The sequence below is a fragment of the Phasianus colchicus genome, chromosome 13 (genome assembly GCF_987193195.1).
Source record: "Phasianus colchicus chromosome 13, bPhaCol1.hap1.1, whole genome shotgun sequence".
In the NCBI taxonomy this organism is placed as follows: Eukaryota; Metazoa; Chordata; class Aves; order Galliformes; family Phasianidae; genus Phasianus; species Phasianus colchicus.
In genome coordinates this window covers 17,387,947-17,408,736 of record NC_143448.1, presented here as the reverse complement: position 1 = coordinate 17,408,736, position 20,790 = coordinate 17,387,947, and the positions used below count along the sequence as shown (strand labels likewise).

Below are 20,790 nucleotides of genomic sequence, written 5' to 3'. Positions count from 1 at the left end.
ACGTGGGAAGTAAAACGTGCAAATGATTTGTTTGGTTTTGAGTTCAGGAGGAAATGAGAAACCTGCACAGTGCTAAAAATACAGAGAAGGAAACAAGGTGAATTTCAGACTGATTTGCTGCCTTGCCCTATCCAAGCTGTCTTGAACAGAAATCAAAGCTGACAAGAAAAAAAAAAAAAAAAAGTTAATGGTCTCTAATCCTCTAAGAGCTGCAAATGAATCTAGATTTTCAGGACTACAACCACCAATACCAGCAAAACCCACATGTGTAAAGCAAGACCTGAACTTTGAGAAGTCTCTGGTCTGGGAGAAAACATCCTATTTTCAGCCTGTATTTATGTCACATGACAATATATGTAATTATTTTTCTTTTAGTTGCTAAACAACTGCCTTGTCTATATAATTTCTCCCTCTATTTTCACATATGGAGAGATGCACACTGCTTGCCAAGGTCAGTATGACTCCAACACGTTTTAAGATGCTCTCCTGCTGCAGAAACAAGTGATGCACCATCCAGTGGACAAGTGCAGTTACACTGCAGTGGCAAATTATGAAATATCAGTTCCACTGATATGGGTTGCAACATTTCCACTGCATTAGGATGACATGGAGAGAAAACCAAGTGTTAGAGAGATCACCTTCTATGATTTTTTATGCACAGATGTTTGTGTTTAGGCACTGGAATGGGCTGCCCAGGGGGGTGGTGGAGTCAAAGATCCTGGAGGTATTCAAGGAACATTTGGATTTTGTGTTGAGGGATATGGTTTAGTGAGAACTATAGGTGGATGGTTGGACTGAATGATCTTGTAGGTCTTTTCCAACCTTGGTGTTTCTGTGATTCTGTGTGCTGTCATTTGAATAGCAGCGTTGGGGATAAACAGTTCCACCCTGAAATCCATCTGCTGGGAAATAGAAGATTATATACAAAAGCAAGTTTTTCTGAAGTCTGCAATATTTTGGTGCAGAAGGAGAAGGAAATGGAAGAAAAGAAGCATAGAAACATGCACAGACACGCAGACAGCTGTATTATATTGCACGTATCAGCACTTGCTGCCCATGTCCCACTAGATGGTGTTCATGCTACAAGAAAAATAAGATGGAAAAGTGTGTTTGAGCTGTCACAATGCCACCCTTAGGCTTTTTCTTAATGTGCTTTAAATACTGCCTCGTCTCACACACTGCTAGGCTAGCTGCTTTGTACCTCATTTTCAGGGGCAGATTCCAAAGGGGTTTCAAGGGTTTCAGAGGGGCAGAGGATGTGCTCACAGAAACACTCCTAGCCCAGCTGCCCGGGGCTGGGGAGGCACTGCTAGGCTGGCAGGCTGTGGCAGGGCTGTGCCCAGGTGTCTCAGGGCCATGGGGACACAGCAGCTCAGGCTTCTCCCTGAGCCGCCTTGTGCGTCTTCACTCTGCAACCATCGATACCACAGAGATATCGTTTCAGAGATATCGTTTTCAGCCACAGACAACTCTTTTTTCACACATTGGGAAAGAAAACGTCTCGTTTCAACAGCTGGACGAAGCGCAGCTCGCCCTGCCCATCAGGCAGCCCACCGCTCCCTCGGGAGCTCCATCACCGACACATGCGCACTACCCGCCCATCCCACAGCCGACGCCAAGGACGACCCGCCTTGCGCTGTGCGCATGCGCGCTGCACTCAACACGCCCACTCCTCCCTGAGCGCATGCGCATTGATCCAAGCGGCGAGCCCTGCCTGCCGCCGCGCCTGCGCAGTAACGGGCTCTCGACTTCCGCCTCCTGCGGCGCTACCCTGCCCACTTCCGGGAGCGCTGAGCTCCGCGGAGCGCACGGCGGAGGGGCACGGTGGCGCCTGCGGCGGCCCGGCGGGGGGGCGCTCGGCCCCGGCTCGGCCCAACGCGCCGCCGGCACGGCGCCAATCACGGCTCTGAGGGCAGCGGGGCCGCCGCCCTGAGGTAAACGCATCCCCGGTGCTCTGCTTCTTCAGCCGTCGGGGAACCGGTTCCCGTCAGGGTACCAAACGGGCTCGGGAGGTGGACGCAGGCGGGGTGAGAGCGAGAGCTGGGAGTCCTGAGAGCTTCGGGAGGGGTCTGATGCTCAGTTACGCTGCGAAGGCATAATTGGGTTGGATTCAATGAGCTCCTTGGGGCTAAAAAACTGATAGCGATTTCTATCTCTCTTTAAAATCCCCTTCCTTTTGCTCTAAAATAATACATTTTGTGCTGTATTTTCCTCGCGAATTTCCTATTTATGCCTTTGATGAGAGCATAGGACTTTAGGGAAGCAAATGGTTTGCATGCTGCAGTGGTTGAAAGGCCAAAGAACAGTGAGAACAGTTTGTTTTTACCTGATATGGAAAAAAAAAAAAAGGCTTTAACACTCTTAATCCGTACTGATAATTGCCAGTGGGAATATTTCAGCTTTGATCTGTGACATTACTTGGAACCTCAAAGGGAAAATCGCATGTGAATAGGAACATAACTGGTGGGAAACTGTATTGCTAGCCTGAGATTGCAGTGCAGTCAGCGATGGTGATGTGCAAACTGTCTTCACATGAATGTAAGGGTATTGCATAATGTGACAAATGCAAAGGTTGCAACAAAAAAATTGTGCTCTCGAGTAGAAAGTGACATCCGTTTGTCATTGACAAAAGAGCAAAGCTTCCAGCTTCCACGCAACAATGCTGGTAGTTGTTTAAGCTTTCTAGAGTCTAATCTCAATGTGAGTTTGTGGCCCTGTTCCAAAGTAGGTGAGCTATAAAGGTTGGCCATTACTCATGTAAATTGTGCTCGTGTCCGTCCTTGGGTAAAGGACAGGGGTTGTTCTTGAGTTTAGAAGTGTTTTGTCCTTGCTCTTTTAGGCCAGTGAACTCGTGGTAGATTGGTTACTGTATTTCTTTGCTGAGCACTTACGTCTTGTGAAATGTATTCTCTTCCTCTTCCACATCTATAGAGGAAAAAAGCTGTTCTCAAAAAAAAGATACCTTACTGAGCGTCTCAGATGTTACTCAGAGTTTTGGTGCACGTGGAAAAGTGACTTAATATTGCAGCTCTAATCAAATTTATTGCTAATGAGCAAAGGTCTTTAATTCATCATATAGATGCGTGTTCTGAAGGCTTCCAGGATTTTTCTTGTATTTTGTGTTGCCCAGAATTCAAATTTCTGGGTTTTGGGGACGTTTGTAAAGAGATGAGTAATTAGATGATAGGCTTCCCAGTAAAACATCCATACATGTGCTTTTATTGCTTCTGTGTTCCCCTTTTATTTCTGAGAAGCACATTGCCTTTTCAGAGCTGAAAACGGAAACTTCCACTGTTTTTTTTGTGTCCTTCTGCTTGCTGTATAAGACTGACATAAGGAGAAGTGGCTTTAAACTTCACCGTTAAATACATATTTAATGAAGATCATCTCTTGAATTTGCTGCCAGCTGTGCATGCAGACAGCATCACATTTGTTATATGTTTCCACTGTAAATTGTCATGTATGCTCATAGTAGAGGATATATTGTTTAGTACAAAAAAGGGCAGCAAAGCTTAAATGAGACATTCATTAGACAAATATGGTATAAAGCATGTAAAAGAAGGATTTTAGAGAGATGGTCAGCGTTGTCTCTGAGGGGATGGGACAGAATTGGGGTTGTTATTGATGGTTGTTGGACTGATTCAGAGTTGATACGTAGTAGGACTGTTGCTTGGGCTGAGCAAGGTGTTTTCCATACAGTTACTGCTTGATGGAGTTACTGGAGCAATTTTAATTTGTTTGCTCTGAGGTTGTTTGCTGGTTCAGTCACTGAGAGAAGTCGAAACAAGCCATAGTTTACTTATTAAATAGCTTTTTAGTTTGGATTGCATGCATCTGCAATGAAAAGCTAGTCACCCAGATTAGGCATGGGTATGTTTAGTTGTTATCTGGTGGATATCTATCAGCAACAAATAATCCAAATTGCCTGTGATAATGGGCACAGTAGTAGGTTTGCCCATTTGGTGTGCTTTTAAATTTTGCAGTTTTTGAAGTTAATGTTTAAACTGCCATTCTGTGATTTTGATTTGCCACCAATACTGTGTTTTCTATGCAGGGTTTGAATCGATCCTATGTAAGCACCGCTTATGTAAGTGTGTGATACCTGATAGCATCCCTACAACTTCTGACTTACCAGTATTTAGTCAGCAAAGCTGAAGGAAAAGAGTTCTCTTTACTGCATTGTCACTGAAATAGGAGGAATCTAAAGAGCTGTCCACTGTGCAGCTATAAAGTGACCACATTTGGGTTTTGACAGCTGATGGATTTTAGACCTGCATATCAATTCTTATCTGTATATCAGTGAGAAAAGGGTTTTTTTTTTTATTTCTAGACCGATAAAGAATTTTCTTCTTGAAAAAAAAAAAAAAGGACTGGACTTGACTTCAAAATGCCTTTTTTTCTTATTTCTTGGACAGCTGAGGGGCTTCCTAATGTAATAGCAGTACAGTATCATTCATCTTTCTGAAGCCCATGGTAACCTTATTCCAGTAAACCTAAAGATAGGAGATTTGCTGTTGCGGTGGCTCTTCTTTAGCCCCACTGGAACATTGCAAGCATTTCAAGCACAGTCATTTTACAAGACCTTTTATCCACTGGTTTTGACTTTTTAACATAACTTCAGTTTTTCTTCGTATTTCCCAATACTTTCTAAGCAGCCTGCTTGTCACTTCTTAATACCCTTTTATTCCAATAAAGTGCCTGCTGTTTGTGCCTGCATTTAGCTAACAATGAGATGTAGGTCAGATAAGACATACTTAACCTGAGAATTTCAAATAACACCTGACAGTGGAACTGCGTTAGATTAAATTTAATATAATCACTCATGTAAAGAGATTAGGTTTTGCATGAAATGTTGAATGTTCCAATGTTATCTTCCAGTGCCAGATATATGAAAAAGGCCAAATTAAAAACTATTATTTGAAAATATTAGGTTTAAAGCATTTTGCTTTGTCCTGGATGTTTGTACTTCAGCTGTTTAGCAGAGACACAGTGTAATGGGGGACAAACACAGTTGATGGGGGACGCACAGTGCAGTGAATAAATCAGCCACCTATAGGAAAGCTGTGAGTGTCTTGGTGGGGATGCATGGCACTTGATAAAGTGTCAGTGCTTTTCAAACGTTGATCCTTATTCCCCTGAAGGAACCAAGAGAGGGAGTAATGGGGTAGGCAGCTATAGAGGAGTAGCAAAAAATGGCCAGGGAGGGAGGAGTCACATCAGAACGACTGTGTCTTTTATTCTTGCAAAAGCTGAACTGTGATGGCACTTCCATGTAAAGCAAGAACAGGAGATGCTGCAAGGAACACTGACATATCACACACAGCTGCAGTGAGGGTTAGGGAACTGACCAAACAAATCATGTCCCTGTCTTGTCATTGAGTTCTCTGTTAATAATTTCAAATGATTCCTCTGACTTCAATATTTTACCTGCAGAGGCTTATCATGTCTTCTTCTATTGCTTGTTGTCTTCAACTCAGGGAATGGGTGGGTGATGCTGCAAATTAACGTGATGTACTCAGCCTTTCTTTGCTTTGTGAGCTTCTACTTCACTTTCTCAAAATGCCACGTCAGTGACAACTTAATGATCCTAGTTTTCACAACATTGTGAAACCTTGTTTAACAAGAGTATAAAAGGTTATTCATAAAGCAAAACAGAATTCAGTAGCTTTGCTCAGTTATACGTGCATTAAGAAGAATATTCATTACCTTTTAGGCTTCTATAGATGATACAATGTTGTTTAAATAAGACGTGAGTCTTCTCGTTTCCAGGGGAAGTCTGTCTTGGTATAACTTCCCATGCTCTAAATGCCATGTGGTAATTCATAGAATGGCCTGGGTTGAAAAGGACCACAATGATCATCTAGTTCCAACCCCCTGCTATGTGCAGGATCGCCAACCAGCAGACCAGGCTGCCCAGAGCCACATCCAGCCTGGCCTTGAACCCCTCCAGGGATGGGGCATCCACAGCCTCCTTGGGCAACCTGTTCCAATGCCTCACCACCCTCTGGCTGAAAAACTTCCTCCTAATATCCAACCTAAACCTCCCCTGTTTCAGTTTAAAACCATTCCCCCTTGTCCTATCACTACCCACCCTCATAAACAGCCATTCCCCTTCCTGTTATATGCTCCCTTCAGGTACTGGAAGGCATTTCCAGAATGGAACTGTTGACACTTTTCAAGCTTTGAAGTACCTGATTTTCTAAATAAAATGTGTTCCCATTCATTATGAAAATGGTAGACTTCTAGGCTGTTTAAAAGAAGTGCTCTTGCTTCACACAGTCTGTCTTCAGCTTGAGTGTTACATCCTAGTGAAAAGGAAGGAGCGTGATTAAAGTTGTATTGTGAAATCAGATGTGGTTAGAACAGCTCATGCTAGCGTTTGAGTTCTTACACTGACTTGTACATTTTAATAATATAACAACAATTTACCTGTATTTGAAATTTCAGAACTTTTTAAGTGCTTATTTCCATTGACATAATTGTGGAGCATTTTCTTTTATGTACAGATTCTGGAAAGAGTAGCTTCTTTATTTTAAATTGTCCCTCTTTGGATTAATAATTAGTTTTAAAACATTTGCTCCTAGCTTATGTTAGAATTACAGAAGTAATGGTAGGCATGCTTGTTACCAAAAACCTTGCTCTAAGCAATGAAGTCCATCGAGTCAAGTTGTTTTTTTTTTTTTGGTTTGGTTTTGCATACTTTATCTCCTATTCATAGAGGAACAGCAAATAGGAAACCCAAACTTTTTGGCTACTTTAGTTTGTGATCTTAAATAAATAAATAAATAAATAACAAGATGGATGCAGTGTTAATTGGAACAGTGTTTAGAGGTTTTTAGAATGATTTTTATGATAACTTAAGAAGTCTAAAAGGCTTTTATCCCCTCTGGTCAGAAGCTTGCTTGCTGAAATTATATCCAGAATACTCTTATGGTAGTACATTGTTTCTACTTAACATTTTCCTGGTAAAGCAAAAGTGCTTTACTAATCAGTTTTGTGATGATGTCTTTTCAGATTTCATTGGATATGACTATGTGAGTATCCTAGTGTAGCCCAAAGGAAGGACATGATGTCAGAATAACATACAAAACAATTGTGAGGTATGTGATTTTATTTTTTTTTTTCTTTTTTAATTTTGATTTTTCCTGTTGTGTTAAAAATGTCTTGGGTGTCTTTTAAACAATTAAACAAATTGAATATAGCAATTTCATATCATTCTGTTTGCGTGCTGGAGTAGGTGTTTGCAGAATTAATCTAAAATTCACATTTGTCAGGGGGTGTGCAGGTACTGACTTATTTCTTTTCAGAATCTTGACGTCCTGATTTGTGCTGATAACTTGTTGGCCTGAGCTGCTGAAAACTTGCCTTGATTGAAAAATAATTGCATGTTTCTACTGCTGAGATACTGCACCCTCTCTGGATAGAATTCCAAATTTATGTTCTGTTTGAAGCTTCAGAACTGGAAGCTTGATTGTTTTGCTTCATTGAAATAGTTGGAAACATCTATGCAGCGAAGAGATCTTGGAGGAGCACCTATTTTAAATGTTACTTTGGAATCTCTGCACTGTAATCTGCATATACTTGCTTTCATTTTTAGTCTTTAAGTTGATTCCTGCCTACTTCTAACCATTAAAGCTTCAGGGCCAGAAGGATTTGTTAAGCAGAATGTGTTTATCATTCAAGATTTCTGATAGTGAGATTTTTGAAGGTTCTAAAAACATAGAGCTTCACTTGAAAACTGTCTCCAGTGTGAGGCTTTTCACTTGGTGCTGGTTGGTTTGACCCTTTGAGGCTATATTCAGAGCCTTGGGATATAACATGAAGTCTCATATAGACTACCTTTATTACAGAGAAAAACCTGAGACTTCTTCATAGCTGTCAACAATCAATATAATGCTTTCACAGCTCTCTTTGATATGGGCTTTAATAGCATGAATCAATATAATTTTTGGAACACAGTATACTTCAAGGTAAGAGCCCAAAATGTTTAAGCTTTAATTTGTCTCTGGTTGTTGACAGCACTTCTGTGCTGCCATTGTGTGTCTTTGCTGGCTAAAGATGTTTGAAAAATAACTGTTTTCATGACATCTGATACAGTTTTTGAGTCTTGTTTTTGTTTCACGTTGGAACAACAACAAAGCTTTAAAAGCATTTTGATGAAATTAAATTAATGAATGTGTTCTTTGGAAAATCTGGTTCATGCAATCCGTTGCTGTGCTAATTTAGCCACTGCCATTTGTTTCCCTTAGGTCTGGTCTGATCTGAGATGTTTCTCTCAGTTATCCAATCTTCTTTTTTTGTAGCACTGTTTTGTGGTTATGCTTTTGTGGGTGTTTTCTTGTTGGTTTTTTAAATTTGAAATACAATTGCACTTCTGTCAACAAATTTAGTTGCTTTCGAACTTGCTCTGCTTTTTGTTAACAATGTTCTGGAGCACTGGTATTTCTATTCTACTTTTCTCTGAAGTTATGAAGCAGTACAAAAACTCTAAAGGCAAATGTCATAGTTTGTAATTTTCTGAGAGACATAAACTGTAATCTGATGAAGAGTTTGCCATTTGGAATAATTAGGGCTAAAAGAAAGAGGTTACATTTATAACAAAAGATGAGAAGTTTACAGGCATAACAAGGTGGAATTAAGGTTGTTCTGGAATCATTTATCAAGCGTCAAATTAACATGATAAAAATAAGTTATGGAATTGGAACACTAATGAAATAGCTTACAAAGTTATTGCTGAAGCTTTGTAAGTTAGTGTCTAACAGAAACATTTCATCTTTATGCAGTCATAGAACTGTTAAGTTTTGATCATGCAATCCCATTCATTGTTTTGAAGCTGAATGTGTTTTATTCTACAGAAATGGAAAAGGAGAGCACCCATGTTTCTGGTTTCCTCATGTGTAATAATGATATCTTTGCTTCTTTCAGGGCAAGTCCGGAGAACCATGCAGTCATCGGGGCACAGATTCCGTGATGTTGAGCACCACCCACTTCTTGCTGAAAATGACAGCTATGATTCCTCTTCCTCAGAGGCCGACATGGCAGAGAGGGTTTGGTTCATCAGAGATGGCTGTGGTATGGTCTGTGCTATAATGACATGGCTTCTGGTTGTCTATGCAGACTTCGTAGTGACTTTTGTCATGCTGCTGCCTTCCAAAGACTTTTGGTACTCTGTGATCAACGGTGTTCTCTTTAACTGCTTGGCAGTGCTAGCTTTGTCATCACATCTGAGAACCATGCTAACCGATCCAGTAAGTATGCAATTGCTCCTTGGTGTTGGAGTATTCTTTCATATCACTCATCAGCAGCAGAGGAATGTGGTATTTGTTCCCTCTTACTGGGGAAAATAGTGTTAGACCCAAACTCCTCAAGTTAGAGGGACTGTGCCTACACTTTGCCTGTTTTTATGTGAATGAAACCACAAATAAGCTTTGACTTGAGGAGCAGGCAATATAAAATACATTATAAGGCAGAGTTAGGCTCATGAGAAGTACAGTTCATTTGTTAAATATTAACCCATTGTGAAGAAGCTGGTAAATCTTCAGGCTTCCCCCCCCCCTCCTTTTTTTTCCTCTAGATTTATTTTCAAAGCTTTATAAAAAGGTGTAGTTACATCCTATTGTACCAGTTGAAATACGTCTTCCGTTCATGGCAAGTGGAGGAAGTTCAGAGGTAGACATGCTGAAAAATCTCAGTCACATACTCGCTGTACTACATCATTCATGCATTACCTCTTGTAGATATTTAGAGTCGGTGGAAGGAAAGTGTGAGTTTAACTGCCCTGCTGTTGTGACAATAGCTGTGAGAGGTCCTAAAACTATTCACTTTTAGGACTTTTAATTTAGGAATTCAAGAGATTAAATTGTTTATTTTGTACTTAGATCTGTTACTTCTAGGAAATAAATCTGTTGGAAGAAGGATGAGGGGAGGGAAAATTATTTTCTCTAGGATTTTGAAACAGTTTATGGAATAGTTGATTAAAATGTTATGACTTCTGCAGGCTGACAGTTAAGAAAGTTTAAGGGTAGGTTACTTCAAAATATGCACTGGTAAAACTGTGTCTCTTTCTAGACCTGTGTTGCTCTTTATGGATAAAACACCACTGCAACAGAGATGAATCACTACTCTTTTTTATTCACTCCTCTCCTCTCTTAGCATAGAAGACATGACTATGTGATAGAAACTAAGATTGAAGGAAATAGGAATATATCACCTCTAAACTTCTGTGAATTACAACATACTGTCATAGCTGTATTTTTTTTTTAAATTGTAAGGAGTTAGCAACAGTCTGAGGGTAGAAAATATATAAGTAGAGTGTTTTTTATCATCAGAATGCGAAGGGAATGATCTGAAGATGCTGTGCTTAGGGACAGATGAGTAGGTGATCTTGTGAGATGTTTTATAAGTATATATTCACCTGGAACAAGATAAATTCATGCATTCAGGAGTTACGTCTGTCTTTGAGATAGTTCTCCATTTCTACAGTAAAGTACTATCATAAGTTAAATGTGAATGTTTAAGGTATATATAATATATTGCAAAAAAACACTTCAGCAATGAAGGATGGTCTTTAAGAAGCTCTCTCCCAGTTTGTGCCTCTTCAAAGACCAGCTGGCTCAAGTTTAAAGCACCATTTAGCCAAAGAGCTTTGTTGTGCTGCAGGGTTTATCTCGGGCAGGACTTGAACTGTCTCTCAAACAGTATAAATGCAAGATTGTTATCCATTGCCTCTGATACTTCTACTGGAAGAAGCAATCCTGCCAATTCCTCACTGCTCATCACTTTGTATCAGAACAGCTGCTAGTGGAGCATTTTGATGAACAATTTGAAAAACTAATCAATTAAAACATGATTTCTTTTCCTGGTGGTTTGTTGTTCCTCTGAATTGGTTCTTTCAGCTGTCTGCCATGAAGATCTTTCACAGTAGCAACAGACAGAAGGAAATGCTGGGTACAAAATGGTGGTGGTTATACTGGAGGTGTGCAAGCTAAAAGCTTGGGTGTAAAGGGAAAAAAGATGTGGTTCTTAAAAACTTGTTTACATGGAATGGGTAGCAAAAGCTCAGAACTGGAGAGTTGAAATAAAATCTTTCAAGTAGTTGCTGAGTTTATGGCTTTTGTGGCTGGTTTGGCCTAACAGTAGAATGTCACATTTATGTGAAAGCATATTTCTTTTTAGTGCTAAACTTGGAGTAACTTGTAAGCAAATATTGTACCTGTAGTGCCCACATCTGCATGTAACACTGTGTCTTCCTCATCATTCTATTTAAGCAACAACAGATTCTGGCAGAAGTGTGCTAATACTTGGCTATAGCTGTTTCTTGCTGAAATGAAATAGATCTTGAGGTCATGCATTGGTAGCTTGCACATTTGAAGTAGTTCTGGCTTATGGCAGATTAACTTCAAGTAAATGAACTTATTTCAGCAATTATCCTGAGATTACTGGTATGGAGCCTATAAAATGTATTATTAAACACCTTCATACCATTTAAGCAGCTTTTTCTGTTTTAATTGAAATGATTTCAGGGGGCTGTACCCAAAGGAAATGCCACTAAAGAGTACATGGATAATTTGCAACTAAAACCAGGAGAAGTGATCTACAAGTGTCCGAAGTGCTGTAGTATCAAACCTGAACGTGCACATCATTGCAGGTATGCCCTGGTTTGTTGTTTTTTTTTTAAAGCAGTTATTCATGGTGTGTCTTCCTGATTTATACATCAATTTTTCCCCACAGGTGTTTTTGATATTCAGTAAAGTTTTCAGAGATTTATACATTGCAGAATGTCTTATACTATAGCATGAGGGTGGATGAGGGGAAGGAAGCAAGAGATGTTGTTAAAATCTGTTTTCCTTTGCATCATTCTAATTATTGTGCCACACATTAGTAATGGGGGGCAAAGGCAAGAATCTCAAGGAATTTTTCAGAGAGAAACTAATGAAATAAGTGACTCCTTCAATCTTAAATCGAGAAAATACTGATAGATGTTGTAGTGCTTCACTTGAAATTATATCTAAATTGGTTCCTTATTTTCTCAAAGTTTCATGAATAGTCATTTAAATGTGTTTCTGTTTGTTGAAGATTCATTTTAATTACGTTCAAAGTGATGGTAATTTGAACTTAGAGGGCTATGCATGGAATAGTAAATATGCATGTTGTTGATCAATGCTCAGTCTTCTGAATTTTCAGACAGTATAAATGTGCATTTCTGATACTTACTGTGCAAGTTGAAAAATAGATATGCCTGCATAATTAGGGCTCACATAAATATGTAAATGTTTCTGGTGTCTCCTTCTAGGAGTGAAGAGTGTATGTATTGAATTATGTGGCATATTAAGTTTCTGAGCGAGTAGCCTTCAAAAGACCAGAAGTCTTGTCAGGACACTTTACATGTTCTGTAAATGTGTGGTTTCTAAATGTCTCACTGTGTGTCACATATCTTTGAAAGTTACAGCTGAAAGCTATTTCCATTATAAATACTCTGCTTTGGCACTGAAATCTTGCTCTCATCTCAGATGTGAGTGGGTTTTTGTATCTGGAATGCGAGGGGAAAAGTGTCATATATAAATAGCCTTGTGTAGTATTATCTCTTGGTTGATTTGTCTTTGTTTCAGGTTAGTTGTGGCATGGATGCAGACACAGGGCATGGCTTCATGTGCAATGAGTTTGATTCTGGCTAGCAGTATTAGCTCCAGCAGAGCATTACATGAACACAGCTGTGCTGTTAGCTGGGTAGGCTTGGGGGTGGAAGCAATGCAGCTGCTTTTTTGTGCTAGAATATAAACTGTTATCCTATGGGGAGCCAGAACAGCTTTGTGCCATCTGTTCAGATTGTGTTGTGTTCATGGGATGCAGCAGAGGGATACCCAGAGGCTCTGCTAAGTGTAGGTTGGATCTTGTTAATTTGCTCATGGCAGATTTAGGCTGGTTCCTACAGACTTTACAGGTATCTCTGTAAAGTGTTTCCCACGTCTTCAATCCCTATAGGATTTTCTAATTTGGAAAATGAAGACATTTCATGTTGAACTTTACATATGAACAAAGAAGCTGGAGAATTGACGAGTCCAGAGCCCATGCAGCTGTGTGACTCTGCATAGGCACTGCTTGAATAGCAGATCAACAGCCTTGGGGGTTTCAGATGAAGCTGTGGAGCTGATGGATTACATCTGGTCCACCTCCTGCAGATGTTGGGTGTTCCAGTAGCCTGGGATCCTAGATAAGGCAATGCTGATGGAATAATTAGTATTCTACATGGGCAGGCTGGTCTAGTAGAATTTGTCACTTCCAACCCAAATTATTCTATGATTGTGTGACCTTGTGATTTTTTATTTTTTTATTTTTTTTTACTTTTCTATGCTTTGGTAAGATACTTTGTGAGATGTTCTGCATTCTGAAAGGGAAAGGTTGAACCTGGAAGTATTTTGTGAGCTTGCTGTCATGCTTTTCTCAGTAGTTGGATGTCTAGTTCAACTGTCTGTCTTTGTGTTAGCCATATCATGCTACTAGTAGTTTGTTAACTTTTCATAAGTAAAAAACAAAGGGTTGGGGTTTTTTTTGCAGTTTCCTGAATGTTGAATTTATCTTGTGTGGACAGGTAAATGGGCTGGAAAACCCCTACTAGAATCTGCTTCTTTGCCATAAATTTACTACTGCAAAAGTGTTCCAAATAGGAAACAACGAAGTTAGTTTGTACTGCCAGCTTCTAATTGACTTACAAACCCATTCTGAGCATATTAAGAAGATAGTCTTGTCTAGTAGTCAAATTGGCAACTTGCTGATAAAAAGAGAATTGAAAATGCAAATTGAAGTCTGTTCCTATTGAGAAACAGTTGCACTCAAAACCACAGTGCAGATTTTGAGTAGTAAATTGTTAACAGAATAGACTCTTATGATGTAGTTATGAAAATTGTTGTGCAACACTGCTGAAGTTCTTTTGAGGAAGAAAAATAATTTCATAATACTGTCAGTGATGGGAAAACAAACAAGAAATCTCTGTTTACAACTCGGATATCTGGCCTCCATAAAACACTTGAAACCAAGATTTTACTGAGCAGTTAACACTTTCAGCATAAGGAGGAGGTTATGCTGAGTGAATGCTGTATTGTTTCTGCAGAAGCACAGCTGTTGTTATTTCCACCCTGTTCTGAGTGCCTGCATTTCTGCATGGAGAACTGATACTCAGAATCAAGTCACTGAGATGGTTGCTTCAGTTTTTCTGTGAATTTCTGTTATCCAGGTCAATTTCTGTTAAGCCACTAGCTGTGTCTTTCTGAATGTTATCCTTGGCATTCAAAACTGTAATTGCATGTGCAATTGCCTGAGTGCATTCAGCAGGCTGGAGAAGACTTTCACAGAATCACAGAATGGCCCGGGTTGGAAGGGACCTCAAGGATCATGAATCTCCAACCCCCCTGCCAAACGCAGGGCCACCAACCATCCCACCTAATGCTAGACCAGGCTGCCCAGGGCCCCATCCAATCTGGCCTTGAACACCTCCAGGGACGGGGCATCCACAACCTCCCTGGGCAGCTGTTCCAGCACCTCACCACTCTTATAGTAAAGAATTTCCCCTGACATCCAACCTAAATCTCCCCTCCCTCAACTTAAAACCATTTCCCCTCATCCTGCAGTTATCTACCCTTTCAAAGAGTTGATTCCCCTCCTGTCTGTAGGCTCCCTTTAGGTACTGAAGGCTGCAATGAGGTCACCCCGCAGCCTTCTTTTCTCCAGGCTGAACAAGCCCAGCTCCCTCAGCCTGTCCTCATAGGGGAGGTGCTCCAGTCCCCTGATCATCTTTGTGGCCCTCCTCTGGACCCTCTCCAACAGCTCCCTGTCTTTCTTGTACTGGGGGCTCCAGACCTGGACGCAGTACTCCAGATGGGGCCTCACAAGAGCAGAGTAGAGGGGAACAATCACCTCTCTGTCCCTGCTGGCCACCCCTCTTTTGATGGAGCCCAGGACACCATTTGCTTTCCGAGCTGCAAGGGCACACTGCTGGCTCATGTTAAGTTTTTCATCCATCAAGACCTCCAGGTCCTTCTCCACAGGACTTTCCTTTGTCTGCAGCTTCTTACTGCCGTGCTGCTCCTTCCTCTCATGCAGGCATCAGGGTTCGTGCAGCTGTACAGTGAAATGACCCAGATTGCAGCGAATGGAGCGATTTCCCCGAACTCTTGCTGCATGAATGTCAGTGCTGGGACCAGGGAAGTAACAGCATAGAAATGGCTGAGGTGGGAGGAAAACTGTGCCACTGTTTTCAGCATCGCTGCCAGTTTGATGGCTGGAAGCATTTGCTGAATTGTGGTGTTAAATTAGAAATGAAGGTGGGGTTCCAGGCATCTGATGTCTTGGGAGAGCTGAGTAGGCTTGTGAGAAATACTGAATGAGCAAAAGTGATTCCTGCCCACTTCCCATCCTTTGAAGTGGTTGACTTGATTTGAATCTGGGTATAATTTTACTCAATCCTTCACCTTAATGGTCTTCTTAGAGTGGCAGTGTATTTTCTGTATTCCATGAGAAGATTTGCATGGTCATGGTGACGAGCATTAGCTCATCTTTCCCACATGGCTCAAGAATTAATGGAAGGCTGAACTAAAAGGCTCATGCTCTGCAAGGAGAATCTTTTGAAGAGCCTTCTGAACATCTTGTCATGAATCATACCTGTTTTCTTCTGAGCTGTGTTTCCTTATGGTAGTGTTCTTGTGTGAGAATGGCACAGTTTGACCAGTGATTTTCATCAGAGGAGTTGTCATGGATAAAACAAGAAGCAGTGGGAATGTAGGGGTGGGTCGTGGTTGCCCAGAGCAAAGAGGACTTCAGAGGGGCTGTGTGAGATCTGGGATCCCTTCCTGTTACCATCATGGAAGTGTGTTCTGCTTCATCCTCAACTGTTTTGTAGTGATCCATATGCAGTGATATAAAAATTACTTTGTGCATGGGAACGCTGCTTTTTTTCCAACTTTCTCCACTCTAGTAGTAATCTGGCTTTATTTTGTGCCTTGTTGCTGAAGCATTCATAGATATTATGCATAAATAAGCACGTGCTTTGAATAATAGTGCCTGAATTTGTGAGGCTTATTGAGCTCTATATTTGCTGAAATGAAAATGTGTAACATTTTGAATGTTTTGCAGGAAAATGTGAAACACTCTGAGTCTGTGCCTATCTTAAGCTATAGGGAAGAAGTTCAACACATTTTCAGCTGTTCTGTTTCTCCCATACAGTTAGTATTTGTCTGCAGGTGGGCATGGATATAAGAGAATTGAGCCCTTTGGTGCTATGTGGCCAGATGTAAAATGAACTGAAAAATGAAAAAGTCAAATATTTCAAAAGTTCATCAAGAAAATCCATTTCGGTGCATCTCCTGGCCACTGAAAACATCTATTTCTCTTTTAAAGTACAAGCTCTGCTTTCTCAACTAAAGTCTTGTTTTCTTTCCCCTAGCATTTGCAAACGATGTATTCGAAAGATGGATCACCACTGCCCTTGGGTGAATAACTGTGTGGGGGAGAAGAATCAGAGATTTTTTGTTTTGTTTACGGTAAGGGAAAATCAACAGCAGCATGATTTCAGAACAAATCTACCTTCAGTGTAACTATTTTGATTGTGTTTATAGAGAGCAATGGCTTAAGGGCAAAATTACTTTGTGATTTTGTTGTTGTTCTTTTTTCCACCTATCCAAGTTATTCTCCAGGTATTTCTGTCCATATTCATTTTAACCAGTTTTGTAAAGTGCTGTTATTTTAAGTCATCTCAATTTTGCTGTTTTACATAGTAATTATTTGATATTGAAATTGTAGTGTGAGTGATGGAGCTAATCTTTATAAACATTCATCGTTGCCCGTGTTTTTAGATTCAAACTTAATTAGGATTTGTTTGTACATCATTGCATTGAACTAAAATTGGAAATAGGAAAGTATATTTGCTGTGGAGTGGTAAAGGCTGGCTGAAAACAATGTCTGGTTTACTACCTGGCAGCAGTCAAAAGTAAGCACTCTCTCTCATTTCCAGATGTATATAGCCCTAATTTCAGCTCATGCGCTCATACTGTGTGGGTTTCAGTTTTTCTCCTGTGTCCGAGGGCAGTGGACTGGTAAGCAAACACTTAACTTTCACTAAGTTACTAAGGAAAAGTCATCACTTCCACTTACTTCAATCCCTTGTGTGACATGAGATTTTAGCCTTTTTCTGTGAGGTCTTAAAGATGTTCTCACGCCTGTTAAGTTCCTTATAATTGTGACATGTTTCAAGAATCAAACAGCTTTTATTGCTGTTTATTGAAGAGGAGATAACTTACTATGAACATGCTCTGTAGATGTATTCTCTTTCATAACTAAATATGTTGTTTTCACAGAATGCAGTGACTTCTCTCCACCTGTAACTGTGATCCTGATGATCTTCTTGTGCCTTGAAGGTTTTCTGTTTCTCACTTTCACTGCAGTCATGTTTGGCACCCAAATCCACTCCATATGCAATGATGAAACGGTAAAGATTGCTACTTTTGTATACAGTAACAATTCTTCTAGAAAGATGTGGTTAGACATAGTTTGATTTCCATGAGGGAAAACTCTCATTCTGTACAAAACCTGAAATCTGAAATGAATCACAATTTTTAGTCTCACTCATAAAATTGAGAAACTACTTTGATTTATGCTTTCTAGCAGATGTTCTTGCATTGTTTCCTTTTCTGACATAAATTTTTTAATTAGGTTTTCAATTATGCATGTTGCACAACTTCTGACTTCAGTTTGGACTTCTTAACCTTCAGAAACTCTTGAAATGTCAGGAGAAATGACTGCTTTCCTCAGCTGTTTTAATTCTTCACATTTCTTCTCTACTTTGATATATTTTGTTCAAATATAGCCATAGTTTGGACATTTGATCCCCTTGGCCTGTGATTTGCAGTTTCAGGCCTTGAGAGGATATTTGATGCCAGATAATTGACTCGAAACATAAGGAATTTGAACATTGTGGCTATTTAGAATTTTCTCATCTGGGGCTGTTTAAAGAGCACTCCTGTATTAAAGACCTTTGTGTGTTACAAAACAAAGCAGTAAAGATCTGGCCTTCATTAGTGGGAAATTAAGAAAACAAAATGCATTTGGGAGAGTAAGCCTAGCTTCAGTAATTACAATACAAACATCTTCTTGGGAGCCTTATTACTTGATACCATTAAAAGAGTAAAGAACATTTGATGTAGGTATATTGTGTGCAGATCTTTCAGCTTTAGCATCAGCTTTTCTGCCAATCTTTGTCTTTCAGTTTGGAGGGCTGGGAGAAAAGGTAGAAATAGGTCAGCCTGTCTTGTATATATTGTATGTTTTAAGTCTTTCTCTGTCTACCTGAATCAGCTTTTCTCATTTCGTTTGTGCTAAATAAATATCAGTAAGACACCAGCGAGCTCTCTATAAATTAAAAGAATGTGAAATCATCAGTTTTGGTAATTCCTCGTAGACTTTGGACAGTGTGTCACTGCACATCTGTTTGCATACAGGAGATTGAAAGACTGAAGAGTGAAAAGCCAACGTGGGAGCGGAGACTGCGATGGGAAGGAATGAAATCTGTTTTTGGGGGTCAGCCTTCACTCCTGTGGATTAATCCTTTTGCAGGATTTAGGATCAGACAAATCCTACTGAGATCAAAGAAAGGAGGACCTGAATTTTCTGTTTGAGTCTAGTTATGCTGGAACTTGCAAGAATACTATATAATATTTATTTGGGGCCAGAAAAGGCTGTCTACATATAATCTGTGACCAGGTGAAACTGATACCAGACGTTTGCTTGTAGCAAGCAGAGTTTTATACGTTTATCGTCACAGACATCTCATTAACTTTCAGAGACACAAACTGGATCTGTAATGGTCTTAACGGCAAGATAACATAGAAAAAAGCACGTGGTCACACTAAAGAAGCCAAATGTTGTCATGCTACTGTAATTTATTTTTTGAGATTAATTATGTATTTTTTTTTGTTAAACCCTTTTTATTTGATAAATGTTTGGGGAATTACCAGTGTGTTTTTATAAAAATTATATACTTAAGTGCAGTTGTCAATCATAAAGAGAAGCATTCTGGTGAAAGGTGATCTCAAATGAGACCCAGCCTTCTAAATCCAGTTTTCAGGGAATAGTGGTTTGTTCAGTTTTGATTTATATTTCAGCTTGTCCTATTAAACAGAGCTATACTTTTGTGTCCCACCTCAGACACACATTCCTCATATGCAAGTGATTCAAGGGACTTGTGCACACGACAGCATAACATGTCAGAGGCACTATTACACCCCTGCCAAATGTCTTCCCAGGCTCACAGAAGCATGTCTTGTGTTTGGCAGTATTAATCTCATGTGGCATTTAGGTAAGTTCTGAGTCTTCAGTAAATGACACTTTTAACAGCTGAGAGCAGAATTCTGCCCTCAAATATGCATCTTCAATTCTTGTGCATTGATTCTAGAGGAACTTAAGTATGTAGGTGTTCTGAAGTTTGTATCTTGTCCTTTGAGCAGGTATAACTGGGGCCAGTGACTGTTAAAATGAAAAATACTGCAGATTGGCATCAATCTACTGAGAACAGTTGTCTTTGTAAGGTCTTGTTCTGCTTTTTTTTTTATTGTTTGGACTTTTCATGGAGGGAAAACTGTTAATTCATGGTCCCATGAGCAAAATGGTCCCATGAGCAGAGAAATGAGAAGAATGAGGGAGGTTCCTTTAGTGCTGACACAGCTTGCCTCTTTCTCAAGTACAACATGTCTTCAAAGTAGAAAAATCTGCAATAAAAGGGATTAATTTCAGTTTTAACATCTTCCATCCAAAATTGGTTTCAAGAGAAGAGAACAGTATAGATCTAGAACTGCTTTATGTGGGCCTGACAAACAACAGTAGTGCTCAGAAACGTTTGTAAGTCTGCGAGTAATGAAATGAAAATTGCCAGTAATGAAATTCAACTGCAAGTGGATTCTTGAAAAATTAAAACTATTCTTTCTTCTAGAAGTTACTGACGATACAAAGGATAAAAAAGGAGCCTTGATGCAGAGCTTGAAATCGTGCCTAGAAAGTAATTTGCTCCCTGTTCTGGGACTTGCCTTAAAATTGTCCTGTTCTTGCTTTTCCTTGCAAGTTGCACTGATGATCTGTCCCACTTCAAGCAGTTCAGTGTGCTCAAGAATCTTACGTGAGTAAGTTTACTTACCACAGGAGTTATGCTTCCATTCTTCAGTCACCTGCTTCTCCATTTCTTTGTAGCTGTCTGTGGCATCTCGATTCATCAGGTTTTATACTGTTGTGTGAGTGAACTTAGCAAAGGGTCCCTTTATTACCAATGACCCTGCAAACAGAACTGTGCAATACTGTGTAGTACGTTCACTTTATTTAGGGGAGATGGTGTGTAAGTCTGGAGAGTGGACACAGGGGTGGACACAGCCATTGAAATTGCAGCCAGTTGAACAAAGCTGTATCTCACACAAGTAAAGGGGAAGGCAGAAGTTCCACGAGAATCTTTGCATATTCAGTTGCACATCTTAAATGCTGGGAAAAAAAAAAATGTGTCTGGCTTTGTCATGAGGCTCTCAATGTGTATATTGTTTAATAAAATATCCTGATGAGAATCAGAAAATATCACTTCAAACGGATGAACTCTGTGACTTAGCAAGTGTGTGCGTGTGTGAAATCAGGTTTACTTGGCTTTTCAAACCCTTGTTACGTTGTAATTTTTTAATGTAAAGAAAGAAATAAAGTAATTAATTGAAGTCTTAAAGTTGATTAACTTCTGCCCCATATGTATAATTTGGTTTTGCACGTGTATGTGCA

At 39.9% G+C, this 20,790-nt stretch overlaps 1 protein-coding gene across 3 annotated transcripts; it reads left to right on the top strand.

Moving 5' to 3' along the window:
• The first annotated feature begins 1,772 nt into the window (after window positions 1–1,772).
• On the top strand, window positions 1,773–20,729 carry ZDHHC7 (zDHHC palmitoyltransferase 7). Of its 3 annotated transcripts, none has more exons than XM_090149437.1 (8): window positions 1,773–1,934; window positions 7,015–7,100; window positions 8,926–9,072; window positions 11,523–11,647; window positions 16,436–16,532; window positions 17,003–17,084; window positions 17,346–17,476; window positions 18,486–20,729. In XM_090149437.1, the coding sequence occupies exons 3-8, from the start codon at window positions 8,971–8,973 to the stop codon at window positions 18,660–18,662; spliced, it is 714 nt and encodes a 237-aa protein (XP_090005563.1). In that variant the 5' UTR covers window positions 1,773–1,934; window positions 7,015–7,100; window positions 8,926–8,970; the 3' UTR covers window positions 18,663–20,729. The 3 variants fall into 3 exon arrangements, with proteins under 3 accessions (XP_090005563.1, XP_090005562.1, XP_031470814.1); XM_090149436.1 differs by having other exon boundaries at window positions 1,773–2,027; window positions 8,926–9,248; XM_031614954.2 differs by having other exon boundaries at window positions 1,774–1,934; window positions 8,926–9,248.
• Window positions 20,730–20,790: the final 61 nt, after the last annotated feature.